The 26,541-nt window shown below is 40.2% G+C and overlaps 1 protein-coding gene across 2 annotated transcripts in view; it reads left to right on the top strand.

The window, feature by feature from the left end:
* RPS6KA2 (ribosomal protein S6 kinase A2) overlaps nucleotides 1-26,541 on the top strand; it is a 280,073-nt gene that overhangs the window by 160,859 nt on the left and 92,673 nt on the right. For both annotated transcript variants that reach the window (XM_037392121.1, XM_037392120.1), the window contains exons 2-3: nucleotides 13,057-13,173; nucleotides 17,278-17,359. In XM_037392121.1, the coding sequence (XP_037248018.1) occupies nucleotides 13,057-13,173; nucleotides 17,278-17,359 (199 nt within the window). The remainder of the gene's footprint in view (nucleotides 1-13,056; nucleotides 13,174-17,277; nucleotides 17,360-26,541) is intronic.

Genomic DNA, 26,541 nt, shown 5'->3' with positions numbered 1-26,541 from the left:
AGGATTCACTGAGGAGCACAGTAAGTGCATTATCTGTAAAGGAACACGAGTAGCTGTTGTAGCCCTGTGTTTTGTACAGGATTACTGAGTTCCAGTGGGCTTCTGATTCTTCATGTAGAAAAAGCAGCTTGGTGATTTTACTGTTGCGTCAGTTTCTTCTTCAGAATTTTGTCTGGCAGCTGCATTAAGGATTTCACTGGCATCCTAGCCTAGTGGACCCAGCTGGTGATTTTGACTATCAGTGTGATAGTGTCCACCATACAGAGCATCAAAAATAATTTTTATTTTATTAGCTTGATATTAAAAAAATGGATTATGCATGTAGGAAGTGTGGCATTGTATTTTGCTGTTCATTTTGCTTTGCTCAGGTTACTAACTGAAACTATTTGAAATGAAAGTTAGAAGTATAATAGGAAGAACTCCTGTAGGCTGTGCCCATGTGGTTTTCTCTGAATGGAAGAGTTTGGGACTCCAGGAGTCCCAAACAGCTTTGTGGCTGCTCTGAGCATCGGAATAATCTCACAGTTTATTGTCCAGTAGCCTTTAATTCCTCCAGCTTGTTGGCAATGCACTTACGGGACAGGTCATGGAGCTGCACAATGCTCCTTTCTGTTGATGGCTCAAAGATAATCAAGATCTTTAGCTGTGTAGGTGTAGCTCTGTAATCACGTATGGGCAAATTTGTCTGTTTGGTAGGACAGCAAATGTGGGTTGGTCTCTCTCATCTTGTGCCTGTACAGTGTACAGCGAAGGGGACTGCAGAGACCCCTTGTCCTTTGGGACTGGATTGCCTTAGTAGGCCAGAAAGAGACGTATCCCATGTATCCGCCAAGGCTGGCAGGCCTGAACAGGCCGGTGCTCTGGGCTAGCTGCTTACTACACAGAACCATTGAGTTTCACAGTAAATCTCTTTGTATGTTGATTTCACCCTGAAGATATGCCATATGTTGTCAGGAAAACATGTATGGTATGAGTCTAGGCTAATCACAATTTTCAGTAAAGCCATTTGGATCATTTTTTTTTTTTTAAGAAAAAAAACCTACTACCTGTGAAGATGCCATGTGGGTTTGTTATAACAGTTTTCAGCAGAAATGTTGAAGTAGCCACAGGTCAATTAAAAAACACCTGGCAGGAACCTGGTAATCTCAGCTTGACCTTCTGATGTTTGTATATGCAATTTAAAAAAAAATACTTGTAGAATGAAGGCTAGAGCAGTGAATTTTCTCTGAAACTGGTATGCTCAATACTTTAAAACCCTGGAGGCTTCTTCTGCACGGAAATGGATCAAACAAAAAGAGGTCCTTTCCACTGCCCGCCTTCGTCATCATGTACCTTTGCTTTTAATAGGGCCTTTGTGAATAAAGTGGCTGAAGATGAGAACCACGAGTGCTTGATGTAAACATCGCTTTGTATGGCTGTGACAGAGTAAAAAGGCTGAAGGGTACCTGAAAGCCACATCTCGCAGTCTGCAGGCATGTGGTGAGCACTGCAACTGGGCTCGGTTTTAAGTTGTCTTGGCAGTCTTTTAACTGATGTCAGGGGATCTAATGGGCCAAACACTGCAAGGATTGTGCTAAAGAGTAAAACACACTTTGAATTAAGAGACTGAAGAAACTGTTCTGTTCTCATGTTTGTTGAAGCTTCCCGCGGTGTGAAAGCTTGGCATGACGTCTGACACAGTGTTGTGGTTTTGCTTCCACTTTCATGTCCAAGAAGAACCTTGATTTCTCTGATTGGCGGTGGCAGATCATGGCAGCAGCCAGGCAGGGTAAGAACTTTCTGCAGAAGGATGTTGCAGTAGTTGGTACAAGTATACATCAGGCCATGAACCGATGGGAGCATCTTGCATTGTTTGTTGGAGACTGTAGAAAGTCCATAGTGAAAAAGATGGGTCGATCAAAGGCTGGCATGGAAATACCCAGTATAATGCAGCGTACATCTTATGAAAAGCATGTATGCTCCATTCAATGCTAAAGGAGTCATTGAGGGGTGTGGGGGGGGAGAATAAACCTGTATCTCATCAGCATAGGCTTTCTTTACAGTCAGCAGAGAGAAGGGGAGGCATTTACCAAGTATTAGAGACCTGCTTTTGTCTGATACAAAACAGCCTAAAAGCATCCATTTCTCTGTCAGCCGTACAGACAACTACCTCATAGAGAGACATATTTGGATGAATCCTACTCTGGAAATCCTTTCAGACTTTGATAGACTGTGGAACAGCTTTGGCTGAACTGTTGTTGATCCATTTCTGTATTTGAGCGTATTCATTTAATGGCTCTTTTCGACACTTACATATATAGCTGGTTTATAAATAATAATTAAAATTGTAACAATTGGTCTGGTAGTATTTAGGAATTTGGCATTCCAATGTTATATGCAAAGCTTTTGATTTTTGCAGCTGTGAAGCTGTAGTGATAAGCTCATCGAGATCCCAATCAGCTGAGAACCATCAAACTTACCACACATGCACTTTTGTCATACAAAACCACATTATACGTTGGAAATCTCTGCAAAAGGGCAGGACTGGTGCAGCAGTTTGAACTCTTTGAAATGAGGGAGACTTGCAAACAGTGTTGCAAGGGTGTTTCTCTGCATGCAGATGGATTTTCTGTGTTTTGTATATTCTCATTCCTAAAATACACATCTTTTCAGTTTGGTGTATATATGTAATGTATGCTTCTGTTTAGTACTGTGTAACATTGTAATTGTAAACAATTTTTGCTTTCACAGAATAAAGGTTGTGTGATAAGCAGTTAGCAGCTTGTTCCTAGGAGATCCACTGTGTGAATCTTTGATGGACACGAACTAAATTAGAGGCTAAATTAGTAGTTCACAAAACCTCAGAATGCAATGGGCCTTTTCCTAGGCCAGATTTCCAGCAGACTGCTGAAAGTCTGTTTGGACAGGTACTTGTGTGTGGTAATTTCAGCCCCTAGGCACTGAAAAACGTACTTCTGCAAATAATGACCTGGGTCTTAGCCGTGGAAGTAATAAAAGTACACAGCTGAAGAGATAAATATGCAGTCCTAGTATCCCTTGTTAAATATTTGTCCATGAAACTGGAGTCTAGCATGAGATGAGATATTGTCAGGCACTTTGTGTAACTTTTTATTTTATGTGTGGATTTTTTGTGTAAAATCAAGAATTAAACCTGGAGTCTATATAAGTAAGCAGTGCCTGCATCCACAGCATTCATTCGTGTTTTGGCAGCACAGCCGAGTGGCTGGGTAAGGCTGGAGGATAAGCTGGCACTTAAGGCTGGATGATAAGGTAGCACTTCAGGCTGGATGGTAAGCTAGCCCTTAGCTAGCTGTGCAGCAAAGCCTCATCTCCATCGTGCTCTCATCGTTTTTTCTGGGAGCAGTTCTGAGTCTACCAGTGCTGCTTACCAGCTTCCCAGTTGGATCACTCCAGTATGTACGTGCAAGCCTGCACTCTCTCCTCAGCCCAGGTAGATGGCTGGGTATTTAAATGGGATTAAGCTGCTGCATAAAAGGGACAGAAGTTGCATTTCAGGTTGTTTGATATCACAGTTGTTACAGTTTGCAAAGACAAAACAATTTCTCCCAGTCTTGTCTCACTTCTCTGTTGGCATAGGCACAAACCACAGTTGCGCTTGTCCTGTAAGTCCGGTGTCCTTTTTGATACCCCCTTTCCTCTCTCCCCTCCACATCTTATTCCTCTCTCCATGATGCTGCTAAACCTTGTTGTATTTTCTCTGCGGAATTTCCCTTTTGTCATCTTCACCCCATCATCCTCTCTCCTTTAGTGCCTTCACTGATGCTCCAAGCTGTGAATAGTAGCAATATAACTAATTTGTATTTGCCTTGATTCCATAATGATCTCACATTACTCCATTTCCCTATTAATACTCTGCCTGTAAAATGCCACTGAGATAACAAACTTCATTACATGTTTTTTCCTAACCTGATAGCAACAGTATGCCAGTTTGTGAAGTACAAGGTGGTTGAACCCTTAGCTGATGCTTAATTTAATTAATAGGAGGATGCAAAATGTGCTAGCTCTTGGAAAAAAAATGATAATTACTAAATCCTGCAAGTGATTTGTAAACAGCAGACTGGTGTTTTTCCTAAACTGACTAATCTAACGCTTCAGTAATGCGATTATCTCTTATTACAGCCTTTTGTCCACTCCACCTCACATTTTGAGTTGAAACCTGGTATTTTTCCTTTAACATGCATATTAAAGATGGTTCAGTTCTTTAAAAACACCATGCAAATGCACCAAGGCTTTGTTAGAGTCTTTTCTGCTTACTGTGCTGTGGTGCCATTGACACTGCTATGGTGAGCAGTGTTTTATTTGGATTGAGAAACAGTGAGGAAATGGTTGCAAATATGTTTTGCTTAAGCAGTTTATCTTCCTAGTGCAGCTGGAGTTTTTATTTCACACTCAAATGCACTAGTAAAATGTCAGGCACTTTTTTTTTTTTTTTTCCCTCATCTGTGAAGCAGCTGAGTACAACAATAAGGGAACTGTAGTATTTATGTTTCTTGAATAGTATCCTGAACAGATCGACCTTTCTGTCTGCCTTCCTTCTTATCTGGGCCTAGTATTACAGTACCTGAGCATTTCATGGTCTTTCCGGTGTCCTTATACTCCAGTAACCACATGAAAAAGGAAGATGGCCTTACCTGCATTTTACAGATGGAAAGCTGGGATGCAGGGGTGTGGGGGCTCTCTGTATCCTGTCATGGAAGTGCATGAACGATGAGTTGCCATCACATTAGGACTTCCCCATGAGGGCTGGTGCACTGCAGCAGCTGCCAGGCAGCTCTGGTGAGCAGGCTGCAGTGGTGGGAGGTGGTGGCATTCCAGAGAGTCTGCAAGTTCCAACCAGACCTCACAGGGCACATTACTGACCTGGGAGCGGGGCTTGAGCTGTAGTAGGGGGTAAAATAGCAAAGCCTTCTGTATAAAGGTAAGTATTTTTTTAAAATGTGGTGATGTATACTGTCCCCTACTATTGCATGTATCTTCATAACCATGTTTAGTGGTGGCATAGCATCAGCCTAAGGAAACAAGAATACTTACCCTTCTAGGAATAACATTAATTTCTTCTAGGCACTGGTTCCAGACTTACTTGCAGTTTGTTCCTTGGTGAATGAGCAGCAAGTGTTCTTTTGCCTGTTAACCACCAGAAACGATTGGTAGTGGACCTTATAGCTCTTCTGAGATGTAAAGGCCAAAGGCACACCTGTAAACCATGCCAAGTGGGATGTTGATGAAAACAGTCCTGCTCTTATTTATTGTAGCTTAGAGCAATATAGCAGAGTTCTTTGTCCTTTAATGGTGTGACTCATTTCGAGACTGTTTCTGTTCAAGTTCACAAATGTATCTGAGTATTCATAGAGTGCTGCTGTATGAGTAAGGCTGGCCAACTGTTTGTATTTTTTTGTGACCAGATGGTTCTGCTTTTGTTCTGCTTTTTTTAACCCCTTGCTTCAAAAGGTTTTTTTATAAGCTTTTTTTACTCTCCAATCCACGTTAAACTATTGCAGTTTGCACCAGAATTAACGTAAAAATTAGAGTTACCCTGGGTAATGAATTGAGTCCCGGCATGAAAGTTAGATCAAGCATTGGCTTCTCCCTCTACTTCATGTATATCTGCACTTTGAATAAGAAGGTGGTTCTCCTTATGCATCTTCGCAGTCATTATGTTGTATATATTTGTTCTAGTCAAGAACTGAGTCTGTAAAGACACTAAAATCATCAGATAAAGAGCACCAATCTTCAAGACTAAGATGTCGCTATCTGAGCTAAAGGAGAATCTGGTTGTAAGCCACCTGATACCAGATATTACTGGATACATTTCAGACTATTTGCCTATCCATTACTGCAGTATGAGATAATTCCACATTTGTTTCTGTGTTAATTCTCACAGTAGTGCCACGAGATAGGAAAATACAACTATCCCTATTTTTCAGGTTGGGAAGGAAGTAGAAGTAATGTCTAATTTACCAGAGCTGCAAAATCCTGATAACTGGATTACTCCCAACACCTTAGAGTATTTTTTAAGTGCCTAAGATGTTTCAAGTATCTAAGTTCTTTTGAAAAATATGTAATTATAATAGAAGTTCTATTAAAATTTCCATGACATATATCTGTTGACATCTTTTTTGTCATGCCATTAAAAAAACTGGCCACAACAATACTCTATTTATAAAGTGTTTTACAAAATTTTACAGTAAACGTTAATTCATCTTACACAATTGCAGAACTCATCTCAGCAAGTTTTCTTAGGCTTTATTCTTAGTCAGCAGTGAGAAATGTGCACTTTTAGGATGTGACTTCATCTTACCTCTTTCAACCATGGAGTGCCTGCTTCTCTCTATTGACTGCAAAGTGAGGCTAGACAATTAGCTCAAAATATTGTCTCCAACATTATAAATACTTGCATTTACTTAGCTGAATCCAACCCTAAGTGATTTGTCAAAGATGCATAGGAAGCTTGGTAGCACAAAAGATTGAACCCAAGTTTCCCAAATACTCAAAACATCCAACTCATGGATTTCACCAATCTACCCAGCAAATTGTATTCACTCCCTTTCTCTCTGTGATTCCTCTCTTCATGTTTAGTTTGTTTGATTTCAGCTGAACCTCAACTATAATGATATGCATTAGGGAGAAGAAACTAAAAATGTAGGATAAAAAAATTGAGCTGGAGACAAGTGTTAAAGAGGGTGTAATAGGTGTTCTCTGTGGAAGAAGTCTGCTAAATTTAACAGGGACCAATAGTATTGCGCTCCACAGAAATTGCTCTAAGGTTTTTGTTTTCCACCAAGTTTTGACCTGCTTGGTGGCATTCCATATGCAAGATAAAACTTTCAATTTACATTTGTGAAAGGTCTGGGAAAGAAATCCCAAATGCTCTAAAAATTATTGGGCATTATTTAACTCTATATGAAGTTTTGAGAAGGTAGGTGACCTTATGCTTGAAAGCCAAATACAGACCTGGCATAATATCCACTGAGTTCACGGTGAGTTCCACACACTTCTCTAAGGGCTCAATAAGTCCAATCCATTGTTGCTAAAGCAAATGTTAATTGACAATAGAGAACAAAACAACCAAACCCATTTATGGTATTATTGCTCAGTTTACATCTTTCCAGACCACAACAGAAGCCAGAACTTGGATTACAAACCACTTAAAATAGAAGTTTTCTTTTACAAATTTTACTCCAGCTGCTGGAGACTGGCTTGGGAAGAGGCTAATAAAAATGCTCCTATACATATTTTATTTATTTTTTAATGTGGATACTTGTTCTCAAAGAACTGAACACAGGCCAGCGATTCATTTCCTGCACTAGGCAGCATTTGAATAGCCTATTATGTCTTGACAAAAATTACTCTCCTATGGGTTGTGCCAGATTAGAACCTGTGACACACAAGTGGAAACCTGGCCTCATCTTTATCAGACATATCCTGTCCTAACTATTCCCATATTGGAGTTTTAAACATGCTTTCCTAATGAACCATATTATTTTGGAATGTTGTGTTGCCTGTGATACTTGGAAGTTAAATAGTCATGATTTGACTTTACATTAGGTGGTAACCTGCCAAATGGCAAGACTGGTAACAAAATGAAGTCTGTATCTTGAGCGTATGCTATAGACGATTCTCTCAAACAAATTCTCTTAAAGAACTACCGTTATTTCTTATTTCCTTTTGCCACATTTTCATTAATTTCTTCATTGACCTCAGGCCCTAAAGCATGCAAGCCCAATAAATCTAAAGACTGGAGAACTTGCATATCAAAACTGCACAGATTTTTATTTGAAAATTAAGCTTAACTTTTCCGGCCATACCTGCATGGCAGTCTTTATCCTGTGAAACTGAGGAGATGGCCAGGCAAGGAATAAAAATAAGAACCCTTTTACTGATTTTGCAAAACAATAATCATCTTACATTAGCACCATCACTTTTTCGCATGTGATATGGTTGCATAAATTTTTCCATCACTAAAAGTAGCTGGTTCTGGAATGACCCTCTCTCCAGATGTTCCAGACCATTTCAGGAAGCCTTGCTGAGGAAAGTTTTTGCATGTGGTTGAAATATATTTGGAACTATTAAGGTGGTCTCTGGATTTGAGGATGACTTTAGCTCTGGTCCTTCAGAAACCTGTTAGGGAAGAGCCAGGCAAGACTCCAAATGGGGTTAAACCTCTCAGTTTTCTAGGAGGTATTCTTTCCATACTGTTTGCTGAGAGGTTGTGGAGCAGCAAGATAGGAGGCTGAAGAGAAAAGAACTACTGTCCAGGAAGGCCTGCCCTTTTGCATGACTTCTTGTACCCCATTCCCAGGTCTGTACCCCTACGCTTCTGGATCCTACTCGGACATGTGACAGTGAGTAGGGAGGTATTGTTGCAGTTAGACGAGTTTTCTGTGGTTGCTCTCCAGCAGCCACTGAGTGTTAGTGCCTCTCTTTCTCCAGGGTCTACACAAGGAAATCTTGGAAGTGATCTGAAATCAGTGCTACAGGGAGCAGCTGCCTCCTGGGAGCACCAAAACAGATGTGCCTGTGTCATCCACAGTCACAGGGCCAGAACAGCGGCTCTCTTCTCCTATATCCCAGAAGAAACGAGATCAAAATGGCCTTTCCATTCAAATACTGGGTTTCTCATGTGTTCAGAACTTCTGCCAACTTGGGAGGCTTGGGGGAAGCCTTTAAGTGAATAATGCAATATAGAATCAGGTCCTGAATAGGTCTTTCTTGTATTAGCACAGAGAAGGACTTTCCATTCTGCTTTCATCATGTATTGCTGGTCATTGTCATCCCTCCCCTAGTCTGTGCTGTTCAACCGTATGCTTTCTTCAAGCCACCAAGAACATCCATCTCACTTTTGTCACAGGATGATGCTTTTTGTGCAAACATAAATATTTAGAGAAGTTTACAAAAGATTAAGCTTCATCAAGTCAAACATTCCTGCTAATGCAGTGTCGGGACAAGTCAGCAGGGAGCAAGAGCCCGGGCTGCTGTGCACAGCTGTTGCAAGACCAAACTGTGGAACATTCGTTTTTGACTCCATCAACTTCATTGATCAGAACCATTTTGGACATTGGCTCATGTTTTTTTTCTAAAGTGAGATCCTTTCCATCAAAACAGCTTCTTCAGTGTGCAGGCTTTGCCTGTATTGCCAGTATCTTGCCTCAGGTTTATTGTTGTTATGTGAATTCCTATGCACATGCACTGCACTTGTAGGACCAGTGAAAAAAAATCCATGTTAGAGAGCTTTCTAGGATGCAACTCAGAGCAAAAATAGTTGGGAGATCTGCCCACAATGCTTATGCTGTGATAGTTTGTGGTTTACTCTGATCATCAGTACCTGAGAAAAAAATATGCCATAATAATTTAATTATTCCATATTAATTTAATACAAGGAGACTTCAAAAGACACAAATGATAGGGGGAAATTCCAACTAAGTAAGAATATTAAAAGAGAACTGTAAAACTGTTGGTTTACTTTTTCTTCCTAGTAAGGTAAAGCTAGCAAACAGTACTCATTCCAGAATTCATGCAGCAGAATAAGTAACCAGAATATAGAAATGCATGCAAGGCAAATGGGTGTATGTGTGCAAACACATCAATGTGTATATATTTTTAGATATATACATATAAAGGAAATAGTATTTCCTTTAAGGAGCTGTGTTCTTCTTCAGTCTCAAATACTGATAGTTGGGTGTTTTGCTCCAGTGAGAAGTGGGTTTGTCACACCAGCTAAAATACCATCTACCTCTTGGACAGCTCACATGTAACACCTCTGTTGTGATGACCAGTGAAAAAAAAGGAGCTGTCTGGCATGCTTTCCTTCAGTGCTGCTTTGCTGCCCTGTTCTAGCGAGGAGACCACAGGAAATCCTACCTTCCTAGAAAAATATCCTGCTTCCTCCTAAGGACCTGCGGAGTAGGCAGCTCGATGCAACTGTGGGCATTTCTGAGCTAGGCAAATCGGAAAAGAACAGTCTTCCATAGGAAGTGGCTCAGGCCCCATTGTTTGAGGCACTGAGAACCACAGCGGACAAAAACCAGCTGGTCTGATCAAGTGTCAGTGATATTTTTTGGGCAGGAGCGTTGGGCTAGATGACCCCCAGAAGCCCCTTCTGTGCTTCTCTGATAAACCCTGCTAGGCCTTGTGTTTAGTTCCATTCTTTTTAAATAATATTTTTCTCAGATTTAAACTGAAAACGCATGTAATTAAAGTGTTGTGCTTTTATTGTAAGTTATGAATTAATTATGCTATTCTCTGGGAACAGTAGAATTTTTAAACCATTCTTCCAGCAAGCTGAGTTATCACTTTGATTCCTCCAATATATTCCTGTAACTGAACACATTTCACGAATCTAAAGAGATTATATTAAATTCAATAATACAATGAGAAATACGCTTAAGGTTGTAGGCCTGTGATTCTGATGACTAATATAAATGGACAAACTGAAAGTCACTCATCGTTTAAACTTGCAAATATAGCTGAAGTGACTCCATGGTTCAGGCTGAAATGCAATCTAACTGAATTAAAAAGAGGGTTGCTGTTTGCGGTAGATGTCATCCACAGTTTTTGAGATCAAGGTGTCAAAGGAGAAGTAAATCTTAGGAAGATACCTGCTGTACATAAAATCAGAGTTAGTTTCTTTTTTGCAGAGCTTTGTCTCCTAAACACATCCACAACCTGCTACACTTGGTTGCAGTGGATGGTCCTTGCTGAGCTGCGCTTCTGTGCCAAAGAGAGATGGGCAAAATTGTGACACGGTGACTAGGTGCCCTCAAGCTGCACTGACCTGAGGAAATGTCATGCAGTGTTTTCATTGTATGATAGCTGTCAGGGGGGTGTCTGCACACAGAGACCGGCCTGCAGAAGCCAGTCCTCCCAAACTGCCTGCACTCGGTGGCAGCAAACTCCCAAGCATGCGAGGTCTGGTGCAGAGGTGATTCAGGACCCTGACTATGGGGAGTGATTTTTAGACTTATGGAGTAACTGCTGAACAAGATGTGGGGCGAGCCCTGCAGTCCAGATACTTCACCTAAGCTGTAGTACGGCAGGGTGGGCTAAGCTGAAAATAATGGTCTTAACCGAGGTGCAAGTCTCTCAGCTGCAGGCAGTTTATGTAAAGATGCGTGTCCCTCAAAATGAAAGCTCCTCACTTCAGAACTTGGTGGAGCCTTTGGTAATGGCATGTAGATAATTCCTGGTTTCTTTAGGAAACAGCTAATACAGTGTGTTGAATTTGTATCAGTTTACTATTGTTTCTTTCACCTGGAAAACAGATTATTTTTTAATACCAAAAAGATATTCCCACAGCAATTAAAGTAAAAAAAAAACCAACCAAGGAGAAATCCTGGCAGTTATGTACTTAGAAAATTTATCTGTGAAAACTGGTTATGGGTTTCAAACATTTCCTTTCAGGCAAACCTTAAACTAGAGGAATTACCATCAGAAAAATGAGTTGCTGTGAGATGACGATTATTTTCCATGATTCTGGTAGCGTGCACAAAGTAGAGGAACTTTCCAAACCAAGAAGATGATATAGTCCCTGTTCCAAAGCATGTGAGTGTAAGGAGGCAGGGTAGGGAAGAGAAAGGATGAAGCTATAGTATAGAGAGCAATCGGAGTAATGCTTGCCATGCATCAGATGAATTACAGCTGGTAGAAAGTGATAGCAGTTTTTCTAGAGGAGAAGGGAATTAAATTTATTTTTGTTTAGTAAATGTTGAGTAAATGAATGTGTTTTGGCCAAATGTTTTTTTAAATGCATTTTCATTTTAGGATTTTATTGCTCTTTTCTCCACAATCATTTTTAGGAATGGTAAACAAATGTTCTATTTCCAGGTTTTCTCAAGATACTTTCTTGAGATAAAAAGGACAATTGCCAGAAATTTCCATATAAAAATAATGTTTATGAGATTCCAGTTATTCCTACTGGGTGCAGAAATATTCAAACCTATTCCTAAATGAGTAATTCCCTTTGATCTAGGAGATGAAACAAGATTTTGTGCTCAAAATCCACATTTTACTTGTAGAGAAGTTAGAACAAGTTGTTTGAATAGGAAAACCAGCTCAAATGTAGGTGTAAAAAACATCACAGAAATAAAAAGGTGTGTAAATAAAATAAAAAAAAAAAAACCCTTAACCTATCTTTCCTTGTCGTTGTGTCCTTGAAAAGCAGGTCCTTTCTTCCAGGTTTCTTTTCAGCTCAATGACTTTCTGGGTTGCTGCAAACTCTGTGTAGTCCCTCTGGGTCTCACATGACTCAGTCACTCTCTTTTCAGAGGAATATGCCAAAGTAACATAAAAACAAACATGTAAAACAAATGCCATATGTCACAGCTTATGAGATAAAAGTCCTAGTTCGACCGGTGTCTTTAAGGATTATGCACCCATTGACAGTGGAAATATTTTAACAAAAGAACCTGGAAAATCCAAAGTTTTTAAAGCTAATTCCTGCAAGCAAGAAAGTGTGTGTCATTCTTCCCCCCCCACCCCACCCCATTTTCACATCTAAATCATTAATTTATTTTCTGTTTAGAAGGTTACAGGTAGTAACTTTCCATTCTGAGGTAAATAGGGAGAGCTACTTCTAGCAGTGCCATTTCTTTATTGCCTATTCATAGGAAGAATTGCTGCTTAAGACTGAGGGAGCTTTTTAAGATGGATTTAAATTATACTTTGAGGGAGAATGGGAAAGCATGCAGACGAAAGTGTACCGGAGCCTCTGTAGTACAGATCTGTGTGCATGCTGCTCTGCTAGCAAGGTCTGTGATGGGCACACCAAGCTCTGCAGAGTATTTTTGTGTTTCAGCTTGTTTACCTCGTCATATCTTGAGGCTCAATAAACAGAAGCAGCAGGCCTGGATGCCCTGACATTAGCCTCCCCAGCCAGTAGCAGGCATGTGGAATATTTGGACAAACATTTGTTTATATTTTTAAAATTTCATACGTGATTGTAGCATCACAGAAGATGAAATTTTAATAAACAATATGTTTTGTTTATTACAAATAACAGCTCTGATTTGGGGATTTTGTTTTTTGTTGTTTCCTTTGCAGGAAGAAGGTATTGTGAAGGAAATAGACATCAGTCATCATGTGAAGGAAGGTTTCGAAAAAGCAGATCCTTCTCAGTTTGAGCTGCTGAAAGTATTAGGACAAGGTTCATATGGAAAGGTAATTTTTAATGCCATCTAATCACCTAGAGCAACACAGAAAATGTTGTGTCCTTTCTCCGAGTTCATTTACACTCGTAACATTATGCATATATAAATTGTACTGTACAGGCAGACAAGCAAGCCCAAATCCCTTCTATCTTCATTTCAATAACACTTTCGTCTTTTAGCTGGATTCCTGTACATAAAACGGTTTAGGAAATAGTGTTTATGGCTCTGGATCTGAATTAACAAGCACAAGCGAGCATTAGTGAGTATCACTGTTTATAAAATTAGACCCCCTCTCCCTCTTTCTGACCCACCCACCAGGGAGGTGAGTGCACACTGTGTGCTTACTTGGAGGATGGAAACAGGAACATTTGGAGGCTTAAAGAAGTTAGCTCCCCAGTGAGGGCAAAACACAATCGTGGTGAAAGCCTGTGGGGAGCAAACCTACCTGTATGATCACAAGCTAATGTGTAGAGAAACAACGTTTTTATCTGAAGTCCAAGGCTTTTCTTAATCCCAAAGACAATTGTTCTTCAGCAGGATGTGTCAGTTGGAAATGAGAATAGGAAAGATGGAGAGAAAGGGAGGAGTCTTAAACTCTTCCGATGGTTTAAATAAATAAGACTTTGAAACCTGTGGAACAGCGAGCCTCATTTAAATCAGGCATAGAATTCCTTATCATTTAAAGTATATTATTTTGTGGAGTTTTAAAAAAATATTTCCCAGCCTTCAGTTCAACAGTGAATCATTCTGGCTAACTTGAAGAGCTGGCTTACACAGAAAGTTGCTGAGGTACCCAGCAAAAAGTTGAACACCCTGATGAATCACAGCCTTTAGTTTTATGCCTGAACAAAGCTATATTGAGAGTACTAATCAACTTCCTATCTATTCTAGAATTATATTGATAAGGAAGTCTATTAGAAGTTCCCTGAGATGAGAGATATTGGGAAAGTTAGTGCTCACTAACGAGTTTTGATCTAGAGAATTTCTTGAGAGCACAGTAGTGGTATTTGAGTTTTAAAGAAATGTGAAAAATCAAACAAGTCAAAACTAGATTTACTGTATGACTTAATACAGGAAGGAGAACAAGAGAAGAAAATCTCTTTTGCAAAAGTAACAGAGGAAGGATGGCCTGTTCTCAGATTCAGGCAGTAAAGGGTTTAGAAATGGTTCACTGGCTGTCTTAGATTGTACTCGAGTATCGCATTAACTGTCCAAGTTGGCCTTCTAGCTTTAGGCGTTTTATAATCAGAATGCCTAGGCCCTTTGCCACTTCCCAAAAGAAGATCTGATTTCTGGGATATGCTCCACCCAGTTCCCTGGGCGATTAGAGTGTAAATGTGGGCATCATACCTGTTTGGAGCTGTATTTGATTACAAATTACTGTCCATGTCTTATGTGAAACAGGTCAGTAAACTTTCAAGAGCAGCAAAGATGCAAGGAAGAGAAGTCTGCTCTGTGTTTCTTATACAGTCCCCAACTACCTAAATTTTTTTCACCTTGGTATTTGAACTAATGGTTCAAATCCATAAGTCCCTGAGGATGCAGAGCAGTAAGTTTTAAAGTTGTTCACCTGAGGCCTAAATAATTTCTTTGCAGGATTAGAGAAGATGCTTTAGGTGTCAGACCGAGTGTTCTCAACACTTTGCAAGTCACAGCACTTGTTTAGCTCTCTAGGTTGGGATTTGGGTGATACACCTATTGCTCCAGCTAAGGGAGTTTTGCTAGTTCAGGTGTTAGTAACCTGAGGTGTTTGCAATCAAACTAGAAAATATAAAGTCATGCTCAGCCACATGCCTGTGCTATTCTGGTGAACATGTATAGCATAGCTAATGTAGCCAGTCAAGTAAGCACTCCAGGACCACTTGGTGGTTTCAAGAACAATATAACTTTACCTTTAAGAATAATCAGAAGGATGGCACCATTTTGCAATACAGTGCATTTTCATTTGTTCTGTTTCCTTTTTGGTTTGATGATTATTTTGATGTTCTCTGAAACAGCACACAGTGTTCTTGACTCATCTGTTTTGGATGGAATGCAGACAAGTGCCCTATCCCATGCAACAGGGAACAGCTGACTAGTGACTAGTAGTGTAAATTGATAATTTTGCTTATTACAGCAATACGGGTATTACAAGCTTTGCAAGATTACATGGCAGATAAGATATTTTTAGAACTGCAGCCTAATATTTCTGCAGATGCAGCATGCTGTGCTGTCCTATGTGCAGTACAGCTTAAAATCATTATCTTAAGGGTTTGGGGTTTTTGTATAAAGATTCTGTAAAACGGGTATGGAATAATAATACAGCTGAAAATCCAGTTTGGGCAAGCTTACTTTTGACTTTCTTCTCCTTTTCAATGTAATGCAAAAATTAAATCTTTTGCTTTAGAAAAGCATAGAAAAGGGCTGCATAGAAAAATATCCCAACAATCCTCTGTTTAGTCAAACTTCTAAATGGATTTACTTCCTGCTAATGCTGGAGCAGCTGAGCTTAATTTGTCATGAATGTTAATGAAAAACACTTCAAAAAGTCTTATGTGTTCCTGTTGCATCCAGATTTCATCATTTATTCCTACAGTTGTGAGCACCGGAGGTATTTGTGTGTTCATCAAACTAGGCAACAGGAGATGGGAACAAGCAGCATGTGCCCAAGCTCAGCTAGTTAGGGCAGCTCGGCTGAGGAGCTGTGCATATCTCATACGCACAGGAAACATCTTGAGAAAGATAGTTCCACCAAACATATCGAATTGTATTGTAGAAGTGTTGTAGCTGTGATGCTGTCAAATGTAAAAGCCTTGGTTAAGGTGTTCAGAATCAATTTACCTTTTTTTTTATATATTTTTCAGCTTCTTTACCTGGTTGTTAGAAGTTGTTCTCCCTCCCCACAAACCTTTTCATTAAAGGGTGTTTAAGAAAAATCATAATCTGTTTACAGATATTTTTTTTCAGGAGGAAGAGTCTTTCAAGTTGGAAATAATGTGCCAGGAACAGATTTCCTCCTTTCTTTTTTTGACTTTTTATATTATGGGTAGAGACCGTTAGCAAAGCTGCGTGGTTCCTGAATAAGCAATGAATAAAATAATTGCTGCAGATTTTTGTAATCCAACTAGATATTCATTAGTTACATAATTTCACCTACCCTTTGTTAATATATATATTTGGATGTATATGCTGTGTATGTGGGTTTACATTTTTTTCTGCATTTGGCTTCTGCTACTGTCCAGTAACACAAGTGCTGAAATTTAAAAAAGAGACACTGTTGTCTGGTGTTTCTGACCTCAGCGGACCAAGTGAGTCTTGGGAATCAGCTAAAAGATTTATTTTATTTTCAGTTATTAAAACGCTGAAGGTCTTATAAAGACCAAACTAAATTACTGATTCCTTTGTTCACTGCCCTTCCAGTGCTCAGACGCACTTGGGGCAAATAAGAAATAGTTACATGGAATAAAACAAAAATATACAATTTTAACTACAATTTTATTTTATTTCATTTCAATTAAAAATTTACACTGCCAGAAGATGTAGCATAGGAGACTGTAACAGGGAGAACTGTCTTTACTATAATAACCTCTTTATTAATCAATGTAGTCCTACTTTTTGTTAAGTGTGCACAAACAGATTTTCAGCTGAATGAACTTTTTGTTTGAGCTACATCTTAGGCAAGTCACCGTTGATTACTTACAGCATCAATTACACCAAATAGTTTTTTTCTCCTTAGTTTAATTGATGGCAATAATTTCAAGACCCTGCACATTCCTAAGGGCAAATGAGACATAACTTTTTTTCACATAAAGCTGATCAGAATACAAAAAGATGTTTGTGCACTGATTCTGACTCTTCACCCATCTTTAACTGAATGCATAAGGGCAATTAATAATTTTGACTGTATTTTCTTTGTGAGGCAATAAAGGCTTAACACTGAAGATTTCCAGAGCTAGCTCAAACAATTGCGGGTGAAATAGGTACGAAGTACTTTCAGCTAATAATTTTAATTAGATTTCCTGAACCATAGTTTCTATCAATCAAATACCTGAACCATAGTTTCCTTTATCAAATGCAGCAAGGCTTGTAACTGGAAGTTCCGTACTCACCCACGTGAGACATCTGCTTTTTACAGGTATTTCTGGTGAGGAAGATCAAAGGATCTGATGCAGGTCAGCTTTATGCCATGAAGGTACTTAAGAAGGCAACTCTGAAAGGTAAGGATTGAGACGGTGGCTGCGGTGTCTATTTCTGTGCTATTTTGTTATTTACTTTTTTTACCATTTTTTGCATTGCTGCTGTCTTGTATATATGAGTGCATGAATATGTCTCTGCCATCCTCCAAAATTCTGCTGCACTGTTCTAGAAAAGGATACACAAAACTCATTACATATAGAGTATGGGAGCACACAAAACTCATAACCTATAGAGTGTGCGAGCAGGAAAACAAGCCTTCGGAGTTCTCCAGCTGCATGCTTTCTTCACTTTCTTGGTGTCACCTATAGCACTTCTATTGGGCATATATTAATTTGTATCAAAGTGTCAGTATCTTTCTGTTGCTGAAGTATTTTTAAATAAGGATATTGCCAAAGTAAAATGTGGCTCCTACTGAGCAGAAAAGCCTTCTAGCTGGTGCTTCTCACTATGTGCCTGAAAATTCATCGGAGCGTATTTTCAAGTGTGAGGAGTCATTCTGAGGTTGTTGAGATCGTGCTTCTTTGTGGCTCATGAACACAGGGCTGGTGTTTAAAGCTGGTCATCCTCTTACAGGGCCACTGGCTACTACAGCCACACTAAGACAAAAAAGAAACTTCTAGTAAAGCACAGGACTGAAATGCAAACAGAATTAAGTTCAGTCTCAGCTGACTTCCTTGCCATTTGTTCTTCCACAGAGTTAGGAAGATCCAGTCATCTTCTTGTTTCCCTGATACAGCTGTATGCTCTGTTTTTTCCCCTCAGCAGCCTGACACTTTTTGCAGGTAAGGTGGACACAGTTCATCTTGCCCAGAGCTGCTGTTTTGCTCTTTCTTGGACAGCGTGGGTTTACAGAATGCAGTAGAGTGCCTCGATTTCTATCCTAATGTGAGGAGACAGTTCTGATGGCTTAAAAACCCAAGCTGCTTTAGCGTGCCTCGATTTGGGGAACCAAGAGAAGAATGAAGCTACCGGTAACTGCAAGGTAGAGTTACAGCAGGTGGTGGCAGGCAGGCACAGCACCTCTTCTGAGTACTAATCAAAACAGGGAAATGGCAAACCATGTATCGGCACAGCCCTTTCCCCTAAGAAAGCCTTTTCAAAGAAACGTTAGTTTGAAGTGATGCTGGTGTGCTGATCTTTTTGTTTGGAATGTAGATGAAAAAGTTTGTTCTGGCAGGACAGCCTGGTGTAAATAACCACTTAAATGGTGATGGGCACATGACATAAAAAGTAAAAGGTCAGGCCTTTTACATAATACATATAATAGAGTGATTCTCTGATTTCTTAACCAAGAGCTGGACCAGGATGTGCCCAAACTGAGCTGAACTCAAGTCTCAGACCCTTCCCTACTGGGGCAGGTATTCTCCTGCCAGGCATGGTGTCTGAGGAAGGACTGTGTGACCACGCAATGTCATCACGTACCAGAGACTTACTTCTGTTTCTTTTGACAACCCAGAACTTTTTGCCCAAGGTGAAAATTGGGTGTTCTCTCTTTTTTTTTTTTTGTGTAAATCTGAGGTGTGTAGAGCACAAAGAGCTTTGGAGAGGGGGCGGGTTTCTCCTGCATCCCCAAACACATGATTGTCACTTATTATTTGATACCTAAATCTGCAATGTTATATTTCATTGGAAAAAAAACCCACAACAAACCACAACCAAAACCAATAACCTGTGTTATGGCAGTATTTTAGGAAATCTCAAAACTTAGATGGTGATTTTAAACTACCCAAAGTATTCCACCAAATTTTTCTTCCGTCAAGAACAAAAACACCTCTGTGTTTGCAGTTCCTGGGTTTGTTATAACACAGAACCACTGCTTCTCTCTTGCCTTGGCCACTACAGCAGGCTGCTTATTGTTTCCTTAAGCATGGTTTGCAAGATGCAGAAGTTGAGGCTGCTTTGTGGTCTTACTGGATTGCATTTTTCTCCCATTCAGGTTACTTACCCCTCTGCCTGGTAGCTCTCAATTTCCCATTAATCTCAAGATAACTAGCACATCAGTAGGAACTAATTTGTCCATGCTGGTTTCTACAAATAAGTTAAACTTGATAGCTATTTAACTCAAAGTGCAAAAAGGAAGGAAAAACCCTATTGGCACAGGGCAAGTGAGACGAGCAACAATGAGGATCATTGTCAGCAAGCTTCCATGTAACTTTCGGCACAGAGATAATATTCCTAATAGCGTAATTTCATCTTTCAAGTGAGAATGCTGGGTTGTTGCTGCCTACCTACACTCAAAAAGGCAGGAAGTCACTCCAATGTGAAGTATTTATTGCCATGTCAAGTAGTGGGAGCAAAGCCCTGAGTACTTGTTAGCACTGTGTTCAGTATTTACTGAAAAAAGGTGTGCTACGAGACAAATCCCTGAATGATGTCTGTTCCTAACCTGTACTCTGCACAGTGCAGCATAAACAGGAAAGGCAAAGCTCCTGGTGTCAGTGCCATTGACATTGCCACACAGCCCTAAATATCAGAGCAGTTTTCTTCTTTGGTGAAACAAATTTGCAAAACACATATAATAGAGAAAGCAGAGAGAAAAAAAGAGAGGCTAGCAAAACTTTTTTCTTTTCTGGATTAGTCTGAAGAATTAGAACCTGGATCAGTAAGGTGGTGAGGGAGTTAAATGCCTTCAGGAGTGATGGATTAAAACTAGCTTTGTACCTTGCTCTGAAGAACAACAATAGGGGTTCCTGCCAAAGGGTTTCGTATCCCAGGAGCCTGAGTCTGGCCATGGCTGGCTGATAATATTTAGGAAGAAGCAGAAGTATAAAACAGTGCTTCCTCCAGCAAGTTCTGCCTCTTTCTGGGGTAGTTGTGCCTTGTTAGTGTGATTCCAACATACCAACAGCAAACGGTAGTATAAGAAGGGTACAGCAATCAGCAGCAGCACTATTCAAGCATTTACAGCTCAAAAAATTTGTTTGATACAAAAGAGGCTTTGTAGATCAATTGCATGTATAGATTTAAGCTTGAAAAAGATCTGCTAAACAGTAGAACCATTCCTGCTGTGAAGGGAGAATTGGAATCCAAAATTTTCTGTTTTAGACTGCAGAAGTTTTCAGAGGCACATTCTGTACACACAAGCATTTGAGAAAACAAAATTAATCTTTACCTCATGAAGGTTTCTATTAAATGCAGAGTGTATCTGAATAAGCACCTATAACAGCATGGATCCCTGAAAGTGAGAAAGCCACTGCTCCTCTCAGTTGTGAATGAGAGCATCACACACAAGTTTCTGTCCTTCATGCCTCATTTCCTTTTGCAGGAGCTTGTGGGTATCTGGTTTTCAAAGCAGAAAACTTCCTGAAAAAACTAGATAAAAGTTACATTCTGATTATTAATTTTAGGAAAACCTTGCCCAAAATGTTTGAGAATGTTGTATCTGTTAAGTGCCAGCTGGCAAATACATCACATTCGAGGCTGCATGTATACAACTCTAATTCATCTAACTTTGAAACTCTATTTATTAAATTGCAATACCCTAATAGCTACATTTGAAAATATAAACCCTTTTTGGATGGTCCAGGTGCTCAGACATTTAGGCACTTAAATACCTTGCAAGAGTGAGACTTTTGCCTTTCAGAATGTCATTAGATAATACTATGAAATACCGTCTTACAATGTTGCTTTCATGTCTTCATTACACTCTACTTTTTTTTCCTTGAAAATCAGATTTTTAGATAAAAAAATTGAAAAAGAATATAGTTGATCCATATGTTTAAAAATTTACAGATGCATATCAGTGAGTCTTCACTGCCTGATCTGAATGCACCGTGAGACTGAGGAAACAAAGAAAAGAGTCTGTTTATTCTGTTTATGTGTGTGCCCTGTATTCATCAGCAAAGCTGGGACAGAGGGAAAGGGCAGTCTGATTATTTTGATTCACTCAGTATTTCCCTCAGGGTGTCTTAGGCTCCATCAGCTTTACTGGATGTGCTTCAGGATTCTGTGAACAAGAGCTGTTTAGATCACTTACAGTGTAAGCCTCATTAAATGCCCATGAAGTGCCCATAAATCCCCAACAGGTTGCTGCGTTGGAATGTAAGGTCTACCTCTGGAGCTTGAAAATCAAAAGACCCATCCCTCCAGGAGCCATGCAATCTTAACAAAAGTGGCATGAAGCCATAATTCACTGACATAATGTGTATAAACTTTGTAAATGTTCCAGTGGTGATCTAGTGAAGGTTATGTGACAGGTCACAGGGAAGTAGTTTGCATCTGCCCATCTTGTTGGTAATGGGCTGTGTAAATCTTGCACTGGAAGCTATTTGACCCTGAGAACTGAAAGTCTACCTGTTTCTGCTTATGGGATTTAGAAATGATAATCTGTTTTGTCAAAAGCTCTGAAGTGCTTTGCAGTTTATGATCCACTCAGTCTAAGCCCCTAGGCTTTTATGGGTTTACAGTTGTGCTGAGTGCGTGTGATGGTTATAGATGCAGCAAGCAGTGAGAGCAGCTTTAGTGACTCACAGAGAGCTTGTGTGTTCTTGGGGATGTTAGATCAATTATATTAATTATACACTAAATTGAACAACTAACTTAGATGGCATCAGCTGGACTGTGATTTTCTTCTAAACTTGATAAAATTGTAGTAGCGGCTTCTCTGTTTGGACACCAACTGAAGTAGCTTCTTCAGTTTTCCTCTGCATGTGACTCAGTTTCCCTGCAATGATTGTGGTGCTTAGATCTAAGATACTGAACTCCAGTGGTTTCCCTCTGGTTTGAAGAGAATGAAAATCCAGCAAAACAAAAAACAGAAGGCAATATAATCTTATAAGGCAGGACTCAGAAAGAGCCTTCACTCAGATAAACCTAGCTTTTCAGTGCTGAAATTTTCAAGATGTCTTGTCCTATTTTGCTCAGCCCCTGTGTTTGGTGAAAGGCCTTGTTATTCACCCAGGTTCACCCTTTAAATTTTGATTTATTATCTTTTCTTAAAGTGTTCTTCAATCTTTTTTATATCTTCCTAGGCCTCTTATTACCCTTTTCTAAACAATTCACCAGGGAAGTCCTGACCACACTTGAAGTTTCCTCTGAGTCCAGACCCCACAGCAGAGGCCCTGCTGTTTGGAGGAAAGGTTACACGCTCTGCATCCTTGGAAATTACTGTCTATGTACAGCTTCTTTACTCTTGAGTATTGTAACTCTCCAAGTGTTGGGGCTCTGAGCTCAAAAAAACATTGCTAGACCTGGAAGTGCCCTTAAAGAGCCATCTGAGACACAGACATAGACCCCATCCACAAGAAGCCATACACTAAATTTTTAGTCTGGGAGGGAAATAGCAACTTATTTGTGCACAAACATGACAACATTTGATTACTGTGTATATTTCATAAGTGGCCCTAAAATGTAAAGATCAGCCTAGTCAGTATGTGCTCAGCCACACGGCAATGCTTTTGGGTTGCCATCTGGACCTTGCCCCTTTGCATGCAAGTTTTGTGGGCCAGGAGCCAAGGAGAAGATCTCCAGCTTTGTGCTGAGCTTCAGAATATGCCAACCTTGCCCGTCATGATGTAGGAGCAAGCTGGAATTAGTAGCTGTCATCCAAGGAAGCAGAAGTAACTTTCCTCCCCTGGGACTTTTGAAAGTGAAACCAAGACGACCTTCAACTCACAATGCTTAGAGGTTACTATCGGGCTGTGGCTTTACAGTGCCTTTCCAAGGCTTCTTGTGTCAGACCACCTCTTTCCTCCTCCCCTAAAAAGTCAGCTTATCTAGGGCTTGCTTTCTGAAGGAGGAAAGGGTACAGTACATTTGAGAGAGCTCGCTTAGGTTGTTCCTAATGGGCTGTACAGAATAATGCATTCATATATTATAAGGAAAATGAACTGCGCAACTGTGCACAACTAGCTCATTGTGTGTCAGCAAATATTATAGAGCATCCCAGCCTGAATATACAGCATACCTGACAGATCAAAAATGACAAAAAGCACTGCTGGAAGTTTATTTTCATAGCGTTTTCTGAAAAGCAAGATTGTAGCTTTTGGGTTGGATAATTAATACTCTTCAGTGATTCTGTCCAGTGTTTGGATTCAGGTTTGCACGAGAAGGGAAAACTTTTGTCTATAAATATAAACCGAGCATATGTCACTTAAAGATTTATCTGTCTCTATTTAAGCCATGTGGGACTTCTCATTGTATGAAGTCCTGATTAAATTATAGCTTCTTCACAATGCCAAGTGCATTGTAAAGATTCTTTATCAGGCAAAAATTCCCACCGTTAGACATTCAAGAAATGAACTCTGGTATTAAAAATGTTCTCTGCTTTGTAGCAAGGGAACATTTTGGCTAGTTTGTTCTTACACAAAAACCTGTTATTCCTCATGGATGTTTTCCTAAGTGCCAAAGAAAATTCAGCTTTCTCTTCGTGAAAGTTTTGGCTGTTGAGTTCTGTATTGGGTCACCTCGTTAAAATTGTTGCTCAGGTTGCTAGATAGTACCAAGTTCTTCCTGTTGTTCTAAGGAGGACAGAATTATTAAGTCCAGCCTCCCTATCTTTCTGCCTGTCATTCAGCCAGGCTGATTGACATAGGGGTACACATTTCTGCACTTGTCATACCTACTGTAGGTAACTGCAGCAATATTGCCCCATCCTTTGCTGTCCACACATTTGTTCCAGTACAACTCTGCTATTACAGTAACACCAAAATATAGCTCACTGCATAGTTGTATGTTCACTTGGAACACAGTCAGCAGCTTAGTATGTTGCTGTACGCGACGGCTTTGTTTTATTCTCCCCAAAGAGTACAGGCCAGGACGTAGAAGCAAACCTCAGCTTTCTCCATGAGAAGGCAGTGGTGTAGCAGAAACTGTGATGAGAGTCCTAGCATCCAACAGCATTGATGCTTTGGCTTGGGCTGGGCTTTTGAAGCAATTCTTCCAGTCATCTCCATATGCTGTGCCTTGGTTTGCTGGGCACAGCAGTTTTGGAGCACACAAGCTAGGTTCCCTCCTGATGAAACTAAACCAGGACCACAGCTAGTGCCCTCCCTCTCATGGACATTCAAGCCATGGGACCAAGGTGTGACATCAAGTGTGAGGCAACCTCAGGTCCCAACACCCACTGTTACTTCCGTAGATTGCTGGCTGCACACACTGCTTGTTAGTGGAGTCGTAGGTTTAAGCCAAAGTTTCAGACTTTGCTGTGAAGACATTGAGTGCACCTGTGTTTGTGTTTTTCACTAGGTATAGCACAGAGCTGTCTTAATTTTTTCCATCTTTTTTGCTAAGTTAACACGCCCACACCATGGGCCCCATTAGCAGCAGCTGAAATTGTTGCATTATTCAGGTATTCATATGATGATTCCCTAGAGAGCACAAAGGAGATTCAAATCTGAAGTCAGAGGAAGAGAGCACTGGAAAGTCTGCCGATTTCTTTGGCAGAAAGGATATGTGCTTCACCTGTGATCAAATTATACAAGTTTGTTCTAAATGTTTGTTGAATCACACTCTTCTGTCAATGAAATATGGAAAGAATGACTTCTTGTAAGTTTCTAAAAAAGCAGCAGCTCTTGCAGGTTGCATTTGAATGTGTTCCCTAGCTATTCCAGCCAGTCAAGGAATAAGGCTGCTTTTTTTCCAGGGAAGAGTAGTCCATCATATTAATTTCTTTTTTGATAGTAAAAAGCAATTTTCCAAATTGCCTTCTAATTTTCAGTCAATTTACCCTCTACCTCTTTAAGTTTCAGTTGATCCTGCTCTGCTTGGCACAGTGAATAAGTAGCAATGGAGACACTTGAAACTGCAGCTCCTATAGGTACCATCAGTAAAAAGCTTTCAGACCCAAATTCATTCTTCAATGTCCCCATAGTAGACTTGATCAAGGGCTTTCAATACTGCCTGCTTTCACATGCATTATTCATTTTGTCATATTCATTGCACTGTATATTAAATGACAGTTATTTGCAGTTATTCCCAAATTGGTGGTTGCTTTACAGAAAAGAGCACATTTGGTAATTTTTGCTGTCAAGTAGCAGATTGCTGTTAGTTGCTTTTGGTGTAGTTTTAGGAATAGAGAGACTACACAGACAGTTGTCCTGAAGGCATGACTGAAATGTTTATCCTGTTTGATAAATGTGGTACATTTCCATTTTATCTGTAGAAAACCCACTTTTCCCAGGAGTGGACTGGGAGGTGCAATGGCCTTTGTCAGCCCTCACACCCCTCACCAGCAATAGCTGGAAAGCACAGAGAGAGGAGAGAAAAGCACAGCTTAGTTTAATTGGAACAGATCTATGAAGACTGATGTGAAGCTCCAGCTGAGTGTATGAGTCTGGAGTGAGCCAGGCACTGCTGGCTGTGTGCAGGGCTCTGCCTAAGCCAAGTACCTGGGAGCAAGGGCTGTCTGATCCCTGGAACAACCACAGAGGCTCAGTGGTTCTGCTTTGGAAGCCTAACTCGTGACCCTGTGTGGATCAGCGCCAGGTAAACCTGCTGGTGTGGGATTCTCACAGTGCACTTCGCTCCTTGCACTGCGCCTAGAGCATCAGTTGAAAAGCACCTGAAGAAGTCCCACAGCTCACCACCGCTGACCTAGGGCAGAACAGCTATGCTTTTGTATCGTTCCTGACAGATGTTTGCCTAACACAATCTTAGACTGTCCCTATCCTTACTATTAAAAAATGCATCGTAACATCTGTCCCATATCTGCCTTGCCACAGCTGAAGCCATTAGTTCACATCCTCTCCACTGAGAACAGTTTCCTCTCTGCAGTTTTCTTCCACATCTTGAAGATTGTTATTGTGTTTACCTTCCATCTTCTGTAGGCTGAGAATAATTTCCTTTCCTTCCTCAGAGTTAATTTTTGTGGATGTCTGGGTTAGAAAATTTAGTTATAAAATAGTTAAGTCAAAGGTGACTGTTAAACAAAATGTGATCTGCTCTGGCTGAATGTTCCAGTTCTCAGGTCCTCTGTGAATGCTTTGTTATTGCAGAAGCAGTAGCAGTACCTCTGCTCTACCAAGCAGATTATTGAAAATTCAGTGTGTTGGGTTTGTTTTTTTTTTTTAATTGAACAGATTAAAATGTCTTGCTGCAAAGACAGCAGAGTGGCCATATTGTCGAGATGTTGAATGCTTATTCTTGTGGGGAGTCCCATTCAGATAAAGTTCCTAGGAAAAGCCAGCCTAGGTAGAAGGATTTGTAACATGGCCCTTCTTTGCATTGTTTAGCTTCAGAGCTGAAGCAGAACATCAGTGGGCAA

This window comes from Falco rusticolus, chromosome 6, assembly GCF_015220075.1.
Source record: "Falco rusticolus isolate bFalRus1 chromosome 6, bFalRus1.pri, whole genome shotgun sequence".
NCBI lineage: Eukaryota > Metazoa > Chordata > Aves > Falconiformes > Falconidae > Falco > Falco rusticolus.
The sequence above is the reverse complement of the archived record's forward strand: the minus strand, read 5'-3'. Positions and strand labels throughout refer to the sequence as shown.